The sequence below is a fragment of the Frankliniella occidentalis genome, unplaced genomic scaffold, assembly GCF_000697945.3.
Source record: "Frankliniella occidentalis isolate FOCC.00 unplaced genomic scaffold, Focc_3.1 Scaffold91, whole genome shotgun sequence".
NCBI lineage: Eukaryota > Metazoa > Arthropoda > Insecta > Thysanoptera > Thripidae > Frankliniella > Frankliniella occidentalis.
Genome location: NW_026267220.1, coordinates 751,049 through 768,713, shown reverse-complemented (window position 1 = coordinate 768,713; position 17,665 = coordinate 751,049). Strand labels below are relative to the sequence as shown.

The 17,665-nt window shown below is 54.6% G+C and overlaps 1 protein-coding gene across 2 annotated transcripts in view; it reads right to left on the bottom strand.

Annotated features, from left to right (window-relative positions):
• Positions 1-426: 426 nt before the first annotated feature.
• LOC113204832 (uncharacterized) overlaps positions 427-17,665 on the bottom strand; it is a 35,647-nt gene continuing 18,408 nt past the window's right edge. For both annotated transcript variants that reach the window (XM_052269419.1, XM_026420158.2), the window contains exons 2-8: positions 16,196-16,261; positions 5,828-6,143; positions 4,732-4,934; positions 4,498-4,644; positions 3,464-4,022; positions 3,110-3,379; positions 427-3,029 (exon numbers count right to left, since the gene is read on the bottom strand). In XM_052269419.1, the coding sequence (XP_052125379.1) occupies positions 2,503-3,029; positions 3,110-3,379; positions 3,464-4,022; positions 4,498-4,644; positions 4,732-4,934; positions 5,828-6,143; positions 16,196-16,252 (2,079 nt within the window). In that variant the 5' untranslated portion in view covers positions 16,253-16,261 and the 3' untranslated portion in view covers positions 427-2,502. The remainder of the gene's footprint in view (positions 3,030-3,109; positions 3,380-3,463; positions 4,023-4,497; positions 4,645-4,731; positions 4,935-5,827; positions 6,144-16,195; positions 16,262-17,665) is intronic.

Here is a 17,665-nt window from a genome sequence, read left to right as displayed (position 1 = left end):
GGGATAAAGGGGGATAAAGGGGGATAAAGGGGGATAAAGGGGGATAAAGGGGGATAAAGGGGGATAAAGGGGGATAAAGGGGGATAAAGGGGGATAAAGGGGGATTGCGTCGATTGCGTCGATTGCGTCGATTGCGTCGATTGCGTCGATTGCGTCGATTGCGTCGATTGCGTCGATTGCGTCGATTGCGTCGATTGCGTCGTTTGCGTCGATTGCGTCGATTGCGTCGATTGCGTCGATTGCGTCGATTGCGTCGATTGCGTCGATTGCGTCTGGGGGGTCAGTGCAGTTTAACCAACGTACGCATTCAACCACCTATGTACCCCCAGGATTATGTTCTGACTTGTTCCAGATTCAGCGATGCAAAAATGATCTTTAATGTAGGGCTTGCAGGGAGACGATTTTGAATAAATTGTTCAAGTCATGTTAACATTAGAACTTGTTTATTTTTAACAGTACTGCTGGTCGAATTACAAAAACATTTTGATTGTTGACTTTGGAACTAAAATTTTGTAGTGTTGTGTATGATACAAAGTAGTGCATTTTCTAATTAAAAGTCATTCATTTGAACCCACAAGTAGTAGGTTTATACCTACATACTCCAGTAGACAAAATGTGATAACTAGAATCATATACAAATATACATGAAAATTACAGAATGCAGAAATGAATTTCATAAAATACATGCACATGTATAAATCTGTTAACTTTTAGATAAGAACGCAGTCAAACTATTGGAGAATGATTTACTGTTATGGTAAACCGTCTACTAAAAATACAAAAGTACATCAAACAACAACATTCAACAGGAACAAAATTGTTAGCAGGGGAATGAAAGGTGAGTGAAAGTTCATAAATAACCTTAAACTAATATAGAGAAGAGGAAGAAAATTTCTTCAAACAGACAAATAAGAACTTGCTCAACTTTTGGACTTTCGCCAGGATAATAATAAATTTCAAGATCGCAAGTTTGCCTAATTTGTCAAAATTACACTAATCCAAGTATAATTAACTTACTTTAAAATAAATATCTAGACAGAGACAAGTGTACATAATACTTTACATCATCACATAAATCACACATGAACAACAACAATAGCAAACACTGAGGGGAAGAATAGAGGGTCCAAACATAAATTTTCGAAATTTGAGACATTTGTAAAATTACACAGATTACAATTATTGTGTGTGTATTACAATAAACTATAAATAGACTGTACTGTGCAATAACTGAGGATGTATGTTCCAGCACACATCTGTAATTTCTTTCATACAAAAAAGTGTTGATTTTAATCAATACAAAGAAAAGTGGAGACCAGAAAAACGATACTACATCTTACATATGACCACGCAAATAATATTGTACACGAATTTAACAAATGTGTCATTGTACCTGGGAATCGTTTTGTAGAGATACTTTATAGTTCCTCACAGGTACTTGACACATCTTTTACCCCACAAGATTTCTGCACTTTATTGGAACCCTTCCAAACACACCAGAGCGTTAAACTGGGTCAAACACCCGGACCGAACCGGATAGGCATGATATGGTTGACTAGCCCTCCCGTTCCTTCGAACGCGGGTAAGAGAAGAGAAGAGATAACAGGGCAGCCTCAGGCCGCCTCGGCGCGCCGTAACGTACCGAGAACTTTGGTACTTTCCTACTGAGCGTATGCCGTGCAGTGACGAGCCCACCCGCTTGTCGACACTGCTTTACCGTATTACCTGTTTCACCGCTAGAGCCCTTCCCTAAAGACAAATGTCGTGGTGTACTTGCTCAGGAGAGGGGGGTGACTCTGCGGCAGCCGGTCAAATCCCGTTGGCCAGCCACCACCGATCACGTCGTCTTGAGCAAACACACCATCAACTTAAATTTGGCCATTTCAAAGACAAATAAGAATGGACGCTATCCAACCAGGGTTTTCTGCAAGTTCGTCAACCTGAGAGAAGAGGGCCCGGCGAGCTGACTCCACTCCAAGCGCAACGACAAGTAGTACACTCCGCCCGGTACACCGTTAATATAACGTACGCTGATCTACCCCGCCGCGACAGACGAGGTACCAGTAAAATTACTACACTTACAACCGACATGAGACGAAATAGTAAAAAGAAAGTCGTGACGTCAGAACCGTCAAGAATTTGACTGCACACATACAGCTCCGTCCGCAATATTCCGAACCCTCTTCTCTCGCTCTCCCTTTCGTTTTCCTTCTCTCTCCCACTCACAGCTGGACGCGCTCTGTCGCACTCCCACCTTTACTAAATCGTCTGAGTGTCCTTTAATTTTCCCCGCCGGACGACACGCGTCCCTTTCGGAGGCGTGGCGTGGTGGGGTGGGGCGTGGCTCGGCGTGGCGGTGGCGCTGGGGGTGTCGCACCCCAGGGGTGTCCGTCGCGCCCTCACGCCCCGGCCGGGCCGTCCCTCGGCCTGCAGCGCCTGCAGGCTTGCCGTGGTCCCCCCGGGCTATCCCGTTCGGCAGCCCGGGGCGCGGCGGCAGCCCGCTCAGTTGATGCCCTTGACGTACTCGGTGTTGTCGAAGCCGCGGCCGGGCAGCACGCCGAACGTGGTGGTGATGCCCTTCCGGTCGATGGCGCGCACGCGGACGAACAGGAAGGCGGCCACCAGGCAGCTCACGACCAGGACCAGCAGCAGCATGACGAGCCCGCCGACGAACGAGGGCACCGACATGCAGATGTGCTCCTGGTCGGCGTTGCCCTGCTGCGCCGACTGGATCACCACCGTCTCGTTGGACGAGGCGCCCGCGTTGAGGGCGAAGTTGACGTCGCCGGGCGCCACAACCTGGATGGTCCGGCTCGTGTTGACGTCGGTCATCTCCTGACCGGCCTCCCTCCGCACGCGCGCCACGCGCACCCGGGGCGCCGAGCGGGGCGCCGTGCCCAGCGTCAGCGTGAAGCTGTCCGTCTCGCGCCTTCTCCTCGCGCCCGCGAACTCGGCGGGCACCGACTCGACGGAGCGCGGCCGGCCGCCGAGGGTGGCCAGGTTGCTCTCTAGCTCGTCGTGGACGCCTCCTGTGGGAGACAGAAGCGATCAGTGCGAGGCACTCGTTGTGGAGGGCGGGGGGTGACCTTGGGCGGGAGGGTGCACTCACCTTTCCTCTTGACGGTGGTGTATGTGCCGCGCTGGCCGGGCAGGGGCGGCGGGGGCAGGTTGAGGTCCGCTCCGCTGGCGCTGGGGGCGACCACGGCGCCTTGGGGCGGTGCCGCCGACGTCTGCTGCTGTTGCTGCTGTGAGGGCTGCGCGTCCTGGGATGACTTCTCGGAGGCGGTGGAGGCGTTCTCGGGGGCGGCGCCCTGCTGCGCCTGGGCGTTGGGGGCTGGCACCACGTTCTCTTGGGGCTCCGAGTATGCGCCGGAGGGCCCTGCAATGGAGAGAGCGAAGGGTGAGTGTGCGGCTGGGGGTGTTGGTATGAGGGCCCCGTGCGCTATGGGGACGAAGGGCTTACCTGAGGGGTGTCGGGGGTCAGGGTAGGCGGCAGGGGGACCGTACTGGTCTCCGAGGGGTGGGGGGCCGTAGTCGCCGTGCAGCTGGGGCGGCGGCGGCGCGCCGTACTCGTGCGAGATGGAGGCGCCGGAGCCGAGACCGCCGCCGAGGCCGCCGATGCCGGGGGCGCCATACTCGGAGCTGAGGCCGCCAAGGGCCGCGAGGCCGTGGCCGCCGCACTTGGGCTCGGGGCAGTTGTACCGGCAAACCTGGATAACGCACTGGAAGTGCACGTTCATCGAGTCGGGGAACTTGAAGGCCTGGAAGTAGGCGAACGACACGACCGACGCGGACGGGCCGAAGTTCTTGATCTTCTGGAAGCGGCTCATGATCTTGGGCCTGACGACGCAGCCGTGCTGGTCCACCAGCTGGATGGGCGCCCGCTTGCCGTCGTGGGCCACGCAGTTGCGCACCAGCATGTCGAACTTGCTCTCGTCGTCCTTGATGGCGAGCACCATGGTCATGGTCTGGCCGATCTTGACGATGCCAGACACCTCGGACGCCCAGGGTCCCTTGCCGACCTGAAAAGAGACGGACAATAAAGGCGATGCTGCGGAGAGCAACCGGAACACGGCACACGCCGCACCTGCACACCCGTGTGTTGTGCTCTTCGCGGCCAGCCTCGCCGCGGGTAAATGAGCTTTTGTCTTTGTCTGAGAACGAGACCGCGCGACCATACGCCATACGCCATTTGACCCACCTACTTCCCAGGACGCGCACCGGGGCGCGCTAGAGCCGCGCACGCCAGCCAGCCCACGCCAGCCCCACGGGCCCTAGTTGGTCGCTCCCCAGACCGGCGCGCCGCCGCGCACACGCGCCGCACAAGCAGGCCGACCATATCGGAAGTAATAATGGCGAGATGCGGGTTAATCTCGTTAACGATAACACTGCACTCCTATGGGCTAAAACTTATTCCATTCGCCGCCGCTCGAAAGGAAATAATTCGCGACCACTCCCTTCTGCGAAAAGAAAAATAATGTTTGACCCGGGTCGTACCTGGATCTGCATCCAGCACTGCAGGTTATCGCCGAGGAAGTTGGCGGTGACGGCGTGGAGCATGTCGACCTGGAAGGGCCTGAAGGTGACGGCCTTTTCGTAGAAGTCGTACCAGGTGCAGCGCAGCTTGCGCGCCTGATCCCACACCTGAGGAGAGACGAATAGGTTACATTATTGCGGGACGGCCAAAAATGAAATGGCAAGAACGCAAAAAGTTTGTGACGATGGCGTTACCTCCTGCACGTAGGGGTCGTACTGCACGATGATGGTGTTCTCGACGTACGAGCCGGAGGGCGTGGGCCCGTGGCCGCCGTAGTCGCCGCCCTGCTGGTTCCCGGACGAGGACATGCCGCACGAGTTGAGGAAGATCTCGAAGGTGGCGCTGAGGTGGCCCGTGCCGGGCTTGAGGTGCACGCAGTGGGGGTCACTGTAAAAGCCTGCAACCAACGTGAGGGGGGGAGAGAAAGAGAGAGGGAGACGGAGGGTGAGCAGATGGTACAGAAATGCAAGAAGAGAAGGAACAAAATCCCAAAACATTGTTAATTCAAGTTAAATAAGTTTTTGCTAATGAGCTAGGAAAATTGGTTTGTGAGCGCGCGAGTTTTAGGCAAGTGGGCGCGTGGCAGCGAGGCGCAGTGTGCAAGGGGTGTGCGACGGATCCGTCGCTGACCAGGTTTGGCGTCAGAACGAAAACAGTAGTCGTTCATAGAACGCCGCGTTCGTCCGACGGGCGAGGGTTCAACTCCGGACTAGGGCCCACCCCTTCTTGGCGCGCCCCTGCTGCACACGCCCAAGTGCCTGCCGTTGCGCGAAAGCTCGGCCAGCGAGGGGGTGCTGGTCCGATGGTTTCGCGGGCTAAACAAGCTTTATCTACAGTAGAAGCGCACAGTGCCTCGATAGGTACGGAAGAAGGGCTACACTCCACCACACCTGGGCATCCTCGGCCCGCCAGAGCACCGTCGGCGGCGCAGGGGCGGCCCACGAGGCGCACGCCCCTGCGCCGCCAGGTGCTGCAGAGTCCGAATCATCGCGGACTCGGTCAGGTTCGGGGTCACTTAGCGCTGTCAAATGTAAATTTTTGTAACGAAAGTCCGGAAATTCCGATCCAACAGGCCTAGTAGATTCAAAACCAAACATCAAATCAAATAAAGTAACTTTTTTAAGACTTGAAATCATGATTAAATGTTGTCTTTGCGTAAATTTCCTTTTTGTTTCTTATACATTTATGGACAGCACAGTCGCGACTACCGAACCTGTCGTCCAGGACCATTCGGACACCGCGTTGCTGGCTGGGCCGGGACTGCGGCCCAGGCCCGCAGACTCGACTCACCCTTGGAGAAGATCATGCCGTAGAAGGGCCTGTCGAACTCGATGTTGACCCGCATGTGCGTCTTCTCGCACTGCACTTGCAGGTGCTTGATCTGCGGCATGTCGGGCGTGGCGAGGGGCCAGGCCTCGTCGCCGTGGCCCAGGGCGTTGCCGCCCCCGCCGCCGCCGCCCCCGCCGCCCCCGAGGAGCGGCCCCCCGGGGCCGGGCCCGCCGAGGGGCGGCGGCCCGTACACCGGGGCTGCGGGTGGTCCGTACGCCGCCCTGTGCTCCAGGGGCAGCGACGCTGCGTCCAGAAGGGGTGCGTCCGACGCGGCGCTCTGCAACAAAACAAAGTGGAGAGTTAGGTTACGTCAAGTTAAATTAACACGGGAAAGGGGAGTTCGTTTTTGTCGGGGAGGTTAGGTCGGGTTGGTTAGGGTAGGTGATGAGCACGATGGCGAAGACGTGCAGTCGGCCACACCCTAGAGCCGGCGCCGCCGCGCGACGCTGTGCGCGCGGGACTCGTTTTCTCGGCATCCCATGGGCGTGGCGTGGCGATGCGTCGGCTGCAATGTGAAAACGGGGCCAGTCGGAGAGCCATCTGGTGTGGGCATTAGGGTACCTTGCCCCTCCTCCCCCGCCCCGCCCCGCCTTCCCGCTCCTGCCTCTTTTGTTCATACGATCGATGCGACCAGCCTGTCGTTGCTCTCCTCCTGCCGCGCGCGCGAGCGCGGCGGTGGCAGAATAGGAAAGCGGCCCCCGCGCGCCGCGCCACGCGCCTGCTGGAAACTAGAAAGGAGATTGACAGGCTGGCTGTGGCGCGGAGCCGGCCGTCCCGCTCGCCACTCGGACGAGATACGAGGCGATACCACCCACTCACTCACATAAGGAGATTTGTTCCCGCACCAGTCCCCGGGGGCTGGCCGTCGCCCGCCGCCGCCGTGAAAGCGACTCGCTTGATGCACCACCGCCGCCGCCAGCCCGACTGAGCCGGGCTTAAGGGCTTTTGGTGTAAAGCAAAACTAAATCGTAGAAAGAAAGTGTCGAGTTGTGGAGGATCTTTTCCGATTCCACATAGTAAATCGCGATTCGTTCGGCAAATGACGACGGCAAATGATATGAGCAGAGAGCTCGGCGCCTAAGCGCCTGCGAGACTCGGGGTAGGCCACACCGCAGTACACGCCTGCACTGCAGGCGAGATGTTGCCTAACTACAAGGCGCTATTATGAGAGCTTGCAATGACTGAACTTGGTAGGTTCGCAACGTCAAATGACGAACGTGTTTTCTAAGCAACGATTTCTCTAAGTGACTGGAACCCCAAAACGGGACCACCGAAGTTAGCCACCATCCGGACACCTTCGGGATCTGCTATATCCCACCAGTTTTGCGTGATTTTATAACCCTCCCATCCTGCCCGTAGGTGACCGCCCGAATTTAAAGTGTAGTTGCTTGCTCCAGCCCACGAGGAGAGAGAGAGATAGGCCAGCCGGAGCGCCTGGTAAGCAGGCAGTCCCATGGAGCGCGGGCGCCGGGCGGGACTGCCCACCCTGCAGGCGCTCGCCACAGCAGAGCCCGATGGAAAGTTCGGCCAGACAATAAAACACGCCAAAAATTCAAACGCGGCGTGTGAATATTCCGTGGGGGGAGGCAGGCAAGCGGACACGCTGCTCGTGGGCGGAACCCCGCGCCCGCCCCTCTTCAGCAGCAAGCCGTTGTACTTAGTGCCGGCAGCTCAAAGGGCTTTGCAAGAGAGCGCGGCTTCGTTTTCACCACCCGGTGCCGGTGCCGGCGCCGGCGGGTTCTGGCTCTTGCTGCTGCTGTAGTTGTGATGATATTATTTCGCGCATCTAATTGCTCGGAGCCAACAATATAATGGCAGGGTATCGGTAGTGCGCGCTGCGGCTGCGGCGATGGGAAAAGGGGGGCGGGCCGGGCCAGCCATAAGGAGAACCTAATTAGGCTAGGTATGGCCGCGCACAATGCGTGTGGCTCCGTCTCTCTCTCTCTCTCTCCCCCTCTCTCTCTCTCTCTCTGCGCTCGCGTGCAGGAGCAAGGCGTGAGGTGCAGCGCGGCGCACACGGACCGCAGGAGGAGGCGCGCCTCAGAGCGCGCCGCGGCGTACCCCGCACTGCCACGCCCCACCCTGCACTGCCCTGCGCCGCCCCAGCTGTCCCGCTAAATAGATCAAAATTACTCATTCAGTCTAAAGAAGGACAAAATGCTCATGCATATAAAAAACATAACCGCACGAGTAATTATCTGGTGGGAGAATGGTCGAAGAAAATTTATTAGAAAAAGAATACAAGGATATGAATCATATGTACCTAATTTATGTGAGTAAGCAGGCGGAAAAAGGGATGACAAAGCGGAGGTCGTCTTGCAATAAGAGGATGGCGCGAGGCTAAGCTCATCCGAAAGTTTCTCCGCGAGTTAAGAGCAAAAACTCCTTTCCTTTCCTGGGAGCACGGCCTCTCTTTCTCCTTTCCGCACATGTTTCAAACACTTTACTACTATTGGGCCAATTTGTTCCGCTGGGGTGACTGGGATAGCTCGAGCACGCGCACACGCACGCACTCGCCTCCGCCTCGCAGAAGCAGCAGGTGGCGAGCGCCCAGTCCCCTCTCCTCTTCTCTCTCTACTTAATCTCACACAGTCTTCTCCTATCTCCCTGCATAAAAACGCGGCTACAAACTCCAGTTTCTGTCACTCCCGAAAAAATAATAAAATAACCTGCTCAGGAAACTCAAATCACGCAGTGCAAACTTTAAAATATCCTACAATTGTTCATGTGACTTTACCAAGCAGTTTGCTCCGGTTCCGGTTTCTACAAAGAGCATCCCATTCCTTCTTTTAGCTGCTGTCGTGCTCTGCCTCGAGCGCGTAATATACTGCTTGAAAACCAAACCCTGGCTTTTGCCACGTTGATGATCAAACATAAACGTTTGCATGTCTGGCACGGGGTCGTTACAATTTGTCAGCAGCTCGTCGACAGTCGATCGACAAGTTCCTGTTACTGGGGAGAGCCACCCGTTTCAAAGCATTAACTTCACTCATCGAGACTTTCCTTTCACGAGAGAGGTGACCCCCCCCTCCCCTCTCCCTCTCTCTCTCCCCGGGGTCTTCCCATACGAGAAACAGGTGCTGCCACTCCTTCGCCAGGCCCCGCCAGTCAGGCCCTGCTGCTCCCGACAGTAGAGAGAGGATGAATATAGATGCCGGTCCACATCTGACAAACAACATCAGCAGGAGCAGCAACAACTAAACGGTCGGCGGCTGCCACTGACCCTCGAGTGAGTATCCACGGCGGGCGCGGCGCGGCAGGGCAAGGTGTGGGGGGCGGGGCGGGGGGGGGCGCGTCGGAGAGGGGCGTTGGACCGGACGCCGAGCCGCTGCCACTTTCACTCCGCATTCCAAGTTAACAAGGTAAGGCCGGTGCAGCACCTCCCCTCCCCGTCCCCCCTTCCACCTGCTGCAAGCTGCCCCTCTCATACTCTAGATTATCTCTCCCCTGCGCAACGGCCGCCGCCGCGACTGTGTACGCAAAACGGCAGGAGAGGAAATCGTGGAGTCATCACTTGTATTCATCGCCTCGTCGTGATTCAACACCGCACGCGCCCCGCGCCACATCACTGCACGGCAAAAACAAAACACACACTAAACACCCTAAAGAGCATGACTGTCACACACTTGCAGGTGAAAGAAATTTCCGTTCGCACAGTTGGACCTGTAAAAAAGTGCATTTTCCAGTAAAAATTGTAAACTTGTCCTAAAGAAGAAATTCACATTCCTCCAAGTGTGAGACATTCCGGGAGACATTCACACACTTGCCCGAGTACACGCCCTTGAGCATGAATACTCTGCTAATCCAAGTGCAGAAGTGTTTGCCACTTGTAACTGTAAAACTCTTGAGTTCTGCACTAAGAAGTCAATATTGCTTCTGGTTACTACCTCTGCAGAGCAATCTTATTTTGAGTCATACCATCGTCTTCAGCGTGAAATTTCGAATCAAACGAGGCTACATGTGATGGGGGTCTGATCGAAAACTACTGACATTGTGCACATTCTTAGAGCCGTGAACCGTGGATCAGACCCCCATCACATGTAGGCTCGTTTGATTCGAAATTTCACGCTGAAGACGATGGTATGACTCAAAATAAGATTGCTCTGCAGAGGTAGCAACCAGAAGCAATATTGACTTCTTAGTGCAGAACTCAAGAGTTTTACAGTTACAAGTGGCAAACACTTCTGCACTTGGATTAGCAGAGTATTTAATTTTCTCTCGGTTGGGCCCCCTTTTTTTTCGTTTGAACAAAATTATTTTGGCGCGCGTGCGCGGAGCGAGCCATACCGGTGCGCGCGTCGTTTGAGCGCTCCTGCTGCGGTCAGAGAGAAAAGAGAGAGATACAAATAACAAAAAGAAACGAGTTGCTGTACTGGCCGAACGGCCGGACGCAGGTGGAATGTAATTCCCTCTCGCGGCAGCTGCTGCTGTAGCTGCAGAGAGAAAGGGAGAGAGGATGAAGGAGAGATGGAGAGAGGCCACGCGGCAGAGGGGATCACTTTCGGGAACAAGACCCCGTATCGCCCATCACTCACCCGCCAGCCAGCCGAAAAGTAATCAAGGAAAATGATTTCGCAATAGAGGGTAAAAAGAAGTAAAACCAAAAACAATTCCGCTCCGAGCGAATGGTTGGGCCATCTGGCAACATAAGAATAATCACTTTCACCCCCGAAAAAAAAGGAATACGAATGAAGCCCGCATTACAGATCGTGAAAGCACAAAATGCGCGCATGACATTTTCAACAATACTCCAGGCACGTTGTAAGATTATTAGGACGCAAAAGTTTCCCCTCAACCTTTTCCGGTATCGCGGTACGGACACGAGCAGTTGGCTGGCAAGAACGCGGCATGGGATGGGATGGGGATCGGTCGCCCTTGAACTTGCGCCAACAGGTGCTCCCTGCCCCCTCCACCTCCCACGGCCTGGACTGGGTGAAGGCACGCTGCTGGCCGCCGCCGCCTCTTGCTGCCTTCTCCTTCCTCCTCCTCCTCTCTTCGGTTTGTTTACTTTCGCTTCGTATGGAAATGGCCGGACACGCTATGGCATTGGGACGGACAGCAGGGCGTGGCGTGGCGTAGTGTGGGTCTCTGCGACCATTACGATGTCTGGGGCCCCGCCTTGGCCTTTAGCCAGCCAGTCGCCCCGTCCGTCCGTCCGCCCGTGCGTCCGTCCGGAGAAAGGCGGGCAGCAGGGGCGTAACGGCAGCAACACTCACGTGTAGTGCTGCGCGACACGCGCGTGCGTTGCGCAACTCCAGACGCGCCAAACGACACGGGAGGGACCCTCCCTTTTATCGCCGTGCTGCCGCGAGCACCGCAAAAGTACCATAATACCACCGAGTGTGCCCGAACGCGATGAGTGCCACAAAGTACCCAGCCCATACCTTTTGGACGCGGGTCGTTAACTTTACAACGTAAAGCGTTAGCGTGTACATTCACAAAGTTCGAATAGGCGGCTGTAAAAAAGAGCCTTACAAAGACAATACTGCATGCCGCGCAAAGTCACCCCGCCCGTCAACCGCCCCGCCCCGCCCCGCCCGGTCGCGCCGCCTGCCTGCCATGCCACCCCCCGCGGGCGTCCCTGCCGTAAAGAGCGAAAGTAGTATAAACCGCTAGGAGCACGGCATGGAGTGGAATGGAGCTCCGAGCGCGCGAGAGCGCGCAAAAGAGTTTTCGGAATGCCATCACGGACATTGACGGTCCATGCGGCGAGAGTCGTGGGCAGCAGGGCGCGACAAGCAGTACCCCGCACATGTCGCATTTGAAGAAGTGTGCTGCACCAAGACAAATGACATTCACAAATGTGCAGCACCGAGAGTTATGGCCGCAGGTGGTCGGCCAGGAAAGAGCGCCACCTCGCCGCAGCAAATCTCCCACTAGAAAAATTCTTTGTCATTTTGACAATACCTTAGCTTCATTATTGTTACTATTATTTTTTAGTACATGTTATTGTGATCAAAATGACAAAGGATAGCGCCCTGTTCCGTCAGCGGCGGCCACCGCGCGTAAACCTAACCACGGCGGACCAGGGGGCAACAGCCTTTATAGTAACAGAAAACATTTTTCCTGTGAAGTTCTAGTTGAATGCGGTAAATTTCCCAGTTCGTCCTGCTGCGCATGCGCGCAATACCACATGCTGACAACTTTGCTGCGCATGCGTGCAATATCACATGCTGACAACTTTGCTGCGCATGCGTGCAATATCAAATGCTTACAACTTTTCCGTCTTTATACTTTTCTCTCGACTTTTCGTTTCGCTCTATGACGCAGAGGCCTTCTTACTAAATATTGCAATAAGGCATGCAGTTGATTCCCGATTAGTTTGCTTTCATAATCACTGTAGATATGGTCATGGGTGCTCTGAAAATCCACAGTGTGCTTTAACATGCAGTCCAATCAGCATGCAAAGGAGCAAACTTTTCTCGAACAGTGTTTAAACAGTCAAGCACGCTGATAGAACAGCACGCGCCTCATGCAAACCAGGCACACTGTTTAAACAGCGCAGCGTGCCCGCCCAAGCGCACAGTTTAAACATCCCACTTAAAACATTGTGTGCTTCCAGGCATGCTGATTAAACGGTATATTTGCGCAGCGAATCGTTAGTTTCTCAGTATGTCCCAGACAATTCAACATAAAAATAAACAGAAGACACGGGAGGCGGGAAAAGTGTCCCGTAAAGAATGTTTTCCCAAAAAATACGAACCAGGAACTTCACGACGGTGCAAAAATGTTCACCGTGTGCGAGTCGGCACCGCGATGCACCGTTCTCTCGCCAAAGGGGGGTGCCAGGTACCCTGCACGGCTCTTTTGGCCCACTGCACTTGACATTACGCCGATCCGTCCCCGTGGCCCGCGGCGCGCCCCGCGGCGTCAGATATGACTCACTTTCCAGTCGCTTGTCTGGGGGCAAGTGCAGCAGGGGGCAGGGCCCGGGCGGGGCATCTGTTATTCATGAGTGTCTAGGCCTCCCCGCGCCGCACCGCGCCGGCCCCGCCCGGCTCGACGTGTTAGAGTGTGTGAACGTGTTTGTGTGGAAAGTGGGTCACTGACGCTACCGCCTTGGTCCGCCTCGGGGCCCTCCTTCTCCTCCTCGCCGGCTTCCTCTCGTCTCGGTGTCGTGTGTACAAGGCGCGCGCACACACACACGTGCGCGCACACGCGCGCACACACATACGACAGGTATTTTTAAAACGGGCGTGTCTCGGAGAGACAGGGCGCACTTGCGCGCGCATACCCAACGGAGAAATGAAAAGAAAGAGAAAAGAAAAGAAACAAGTTGAAATAAAATCGTTTTGAGGCAAGGCGCCGCCGTCCGGGGACACGACTGAAGTGAGCGACGCGCCAGCGAGGCGCAGTACTAGGGGATTCCTGAAACTCTTTCGAGTGGGCCAAAAACCGGCCAGCAACACCACGGTCGCAGACTACCTTCTCTTCCCACGAGGAGAACACACCTGCGGTAGTGGCAGTAATTAATATCAGCCTGCACACAGGGCGCCGGCCACACACACTGAAAGAAAAGGTTTCTGAAAAGTCGAAACGCATTTTTCATCCTTTTCAGGTTTACAACCGATTTGGAAATTTTCCGATTGCGTTGTCAACAAATACTGTTAAAAATAAAATCACCCTTATAATTTTTAAGTTACGGATTTGTTAGTTGGCAGCTGCTTCTCAACTTTTGAAACGGAAAGTAGACGCGTACATTTGTTAGTTTCACAGGTTTCACAGTGTTGGATGAACGTGGAGCTCGCGTGTCAGCGGACGGGTTCCTTTTCGAGGCAGTGTTCACTGTTCTGGTGCAGGTGGTCCCCTTTCCCAAAGCCTTCCGCGGGCGGGGCAGGCCGAGCAGCCAGCCAGGCAGCCGGGCCCCGGGGCGCGGCGAGGCGAGATCTCAACAGGTCTCAGCGAAAGTAAGATCGGGCAGCCACGCCCCGCCACCAGCCGGACCGCTCTGACGTCAGGCTGTTCGCACCGCCCGAAAAGTAAGGAGAAGCGGAGCGAGAGAGGGAGAGAGAGAAAGAGAGAGGAGGGGAGAGAGTGTAAAATGAAGGGTTAAATAGAAAGAGAGCGGGGCGTAAATGCTTGATTGAGACGTCGACTCATTAACAGTGAACAAATTAACACGTTAGACAAGCACGTGCACGAGCAGGAGAAGATGCAGGAGAGAGAGAGAGAGAGAGAGAGAGAGAGAGAGAGAGAGAGAGAGAGAGAGAGAAAGAGAGAGAGCGAGAGCATGAGCAGCGTGGGGTCCAGCAGGGTGGTGCAAGCAGGATGGAGAGGCCAATCATCTGGTCAGTGACGCCCCACCCTGCCCCGCCCCGGACCGCGTGGCTCCGCGGAGGTCTTTGGCTCCGGCGGCCGGTGCGACGGCGGCGGCGGCGGGAGGGGGCACTCAGTCACTGGGTTTAGTGAGTGGGCTGCTGGTCCGGGAGAAAGTAGAATGGGTGACTGGCCCCGCCCCGCCCCGGCGAGCCGCCCGAGTGGATGCACCGGCTGTAACCCGGGTGCGTGGGGCGTCCGTCCGCCTCCCATGAGGTGGGGCGTTTGCTCCGGGAATGCCAAGGACGACGCGAGGGTCAAAGACAACCGACAGGTGGGCGCGCTGGGAACATATTTATTACTGGCAGTAATTGTTTACAATCCATCACCACGCCGATGATGAGCGTGGTAAGTTAAAAGAAGTGCTAGTTCTTAGGATTCCCACAGTTAGGTTACAGTTTAGACCCCGCGATATTCGAAATTCGTGCCGAGTCTAACAACTATGTGTAGACCAAGGAAAACTCCTTGGACTTTAAGCAATGAAACAGTTGACCGACGGGGACACGACTCGAACAATCACGTGTTCACACCCCGAAACCCTGGCGCAATCATCCTGCCTGCAATCATCGCCTCCATTATCCTCTCACTGCCGCCGGGGGCCCGACCGGCGGCCGGGCCGGGCGCCGGGAGGGCAGGCAACCGTCAGGCACGAGAGTGCAGCGGGCCAGTCGACCCCAGAGCCCGCTAGGCGCTGAAGGGAAGGGAGACCGACGACGCGAGGCTGGATTATAGGGATTTTAGTTTTAGAGAAGGGTATAAGAAGGAAGGAAATTTTTAAAAGATACTTTTTCAAAGTGTTCGATTTTTTCTCAATTTTTAATTTTTTTCCCAAAATTTTGCAGGGAAGGTTAAATTTTTCCAGAAAAAACTTCGGACTTTACAATTCCTAGGCTTGCCCGCATCCGCGCGCACCGCGCACCTCTGCCAGTCGCCGTCACTATGGCAGTTATTCCGTTCCGCACAGCAGCGATGCGATATACCACAACCGAAAGTGGTCGGTCAAAAGGCAGTCGTCAGAGAGTGCCGTCCCGTCGCCCCCAGCCCGGCCCGATGGCCACCTGCCCGTGACCAGCGCCGCCGCCGCCGCCGCGTCCAACCGGCCGTGACCGTGAAGGTCACGACGTCCAAGGGCTCCGACCGGACACAACGGATCCCAAGGTCCGAGGAGCGGCCCTGCGCCGGCCGACCTGCCCCGGGGCGAGCGGCGCGCGACGGAGCCGGCCAGCCAGGGATAGTTTTATGAAAAGTAAAATGAAGCAGGCGCGGGCTTTGACTGGTCGGCCGGGGGGCCGGAGAAAGGGGGCCTCTGTCACTGACGAGTCGTGTCGATACGACCGGCAGGCACCGCGTCGCATCGCCCGGCGGCATCGCAGCCGGTGAAAAGCAGCGCAGCAGCAGCAGCAGCAGGGACTTTGACGCTCAGAGAAAGGCGACAGGACGACGGGGATCTAGTTCAGAGAGATAGACGCGCGCGCGCATGGCGGCGACGGCATGGCATGCGAAGCAGCGGGGGAGCTCAAATAAAATATAATTTTGAAGGATATGTACAAGGAAAAAAAAAAGGTGAAGGGAAGTCGAGCAATAATAACAAACAGCAGGTGGTGGTGAAGGGGACAAGAAGCATGACGCAATGGCCTAACGGTGTAACGATCGACCGACGAAGGGAAAAAAAAGAGGAAAGAAGAAGTTGCGCGGCCATCCGGAGTAAGGGCAAGGCCAAGGAGAAAGAGGGGGAGGAAGGGACGAGGGAAGCAACTAGGGGGAACGAAACTGGGGCTGAGTGATAAACAAAAGTGCGTGGCATATTCTGACATGCGCTGTACGCAGTGAATGCATGCCATATGTCACACACCGCACTTTCGTTAAAAACATTCCTTGATGCGTATGCTCCACGCGAAGAGACAACGGCACACCAGGACATCGAGAAACTTGACACGCATGTCACGTGTTTTTCCCAGTTTCCAGAAAGAGTTTCGTATCGGCACGTGCGTTGAAGTCTCTGAGAACGCTTACCTGTAGGTTTAGGACGAGAAACGCGGCTGAGATGACTAAGAGCCGCGCCCTCCTCATTGTGGAAGCCTGGAAGAGGAAAGAAGACCAGGATTACAAAACAGCGAGAACAGGGCTTACATTGCGAGTAACATGCTATGGTGCAAAAAAAGTGAGGGTGCACATCTGTCAACTATTAAACGTACTAAGAGAACTCAATCATCAGGTATGTGAACACAGATTGAAGTATTGCACCATGTTGAATACAAAGGTTTTCTCAAGACGGTGCAACAAGAAACGGTACCGTTGTTTTAATGGAGTAAAATTTGATAGGATTTCCCCTTGACTCAATTGAATTTCATAAATCAAGGAAGAAAATCCCATAGGATAAAAAGACTTGCTTAAAGTAGCGTAAAAATTCTATAATGCTTCTAAATTAAATTTTCCACAAACAGTTGCCCCCAGTTGAATGAATAAGCCCACTTGTATGCCATTGTTTAAGACCTTTTAGAAACCGACCAACCAAAAGTAATGAATGAAAATTTAAAGACAAGTTACCCGAATGGTAGATGAATAACAATCAACAAGCAACAACTTCGTCTCCGATGAAGACAGGACGATAGGGAGAAAGAATGGAGAAGCCCAACCTTGCTCCGAGTCAAATGAAAACACATTGGGGAGCAGGTGCCGGACAGAACGGATCGCCGGCCGCAGGGCCGGGGAGCGGTGCCGCGAGCCGTGGCGTGGAGTGGGGAGGGCCCCGGACCACCTTGACATTGTGAGTCGGGTGGGGGAGAGAAAGGAGAAAGGGAGAGGAGTGGGGGGAAATGGGGGGGGGGGGGGCGCCGCCCGAGGCTCGACCCGGGCATGATCACCGGCCTTTGTTGCATCACGCGGAGCCGCTCTCTGCCTCTAATTATCCCCTTCCCCCTCTCCTTCTCTCTCCCCCTCTCTCTCTCTCGTTTTATTTAATTCGACATTGTCTCGTTTGTCGCCACGATAGCAGAGCCACAAGTTACGCAGACGGATCAGTCTGCTTATTCCCTGGTAGAAGTCAATGTGTAGGAGTTCGCCGCCCAGTTCGCGCCATGGCATCCAGGAATCTCCTGTGCTCGGATTCCATACTTGCTCATTTAGTTTTATCGGTTAGTGCCGAGACGTTGTAGTATTATGAAGTATGACACCTTTGGGATGCACTCTACACATGAAAGGAGAATTTTGTATTGAGCGGAGATGTGTTCCTAAGCACATATCAATTTGATGCAAATTTGTATCAAAAAAGTTTCAAGCTAGCTTAAGTACAAATACAATTTTTTGGCTCTGGTTTGGAGGCAAACTTGCATTCGATTAAGATGTGCTGAAGAACATATCCTAGCTGGATACACGAGGGGTCTGCAATTCGTATAATCAAAAGTACACGACCCTATAATCACTTATAATCACGTCTATAATCCATAATCTTTTATAATCATTATCTATAATCTATAATCATTC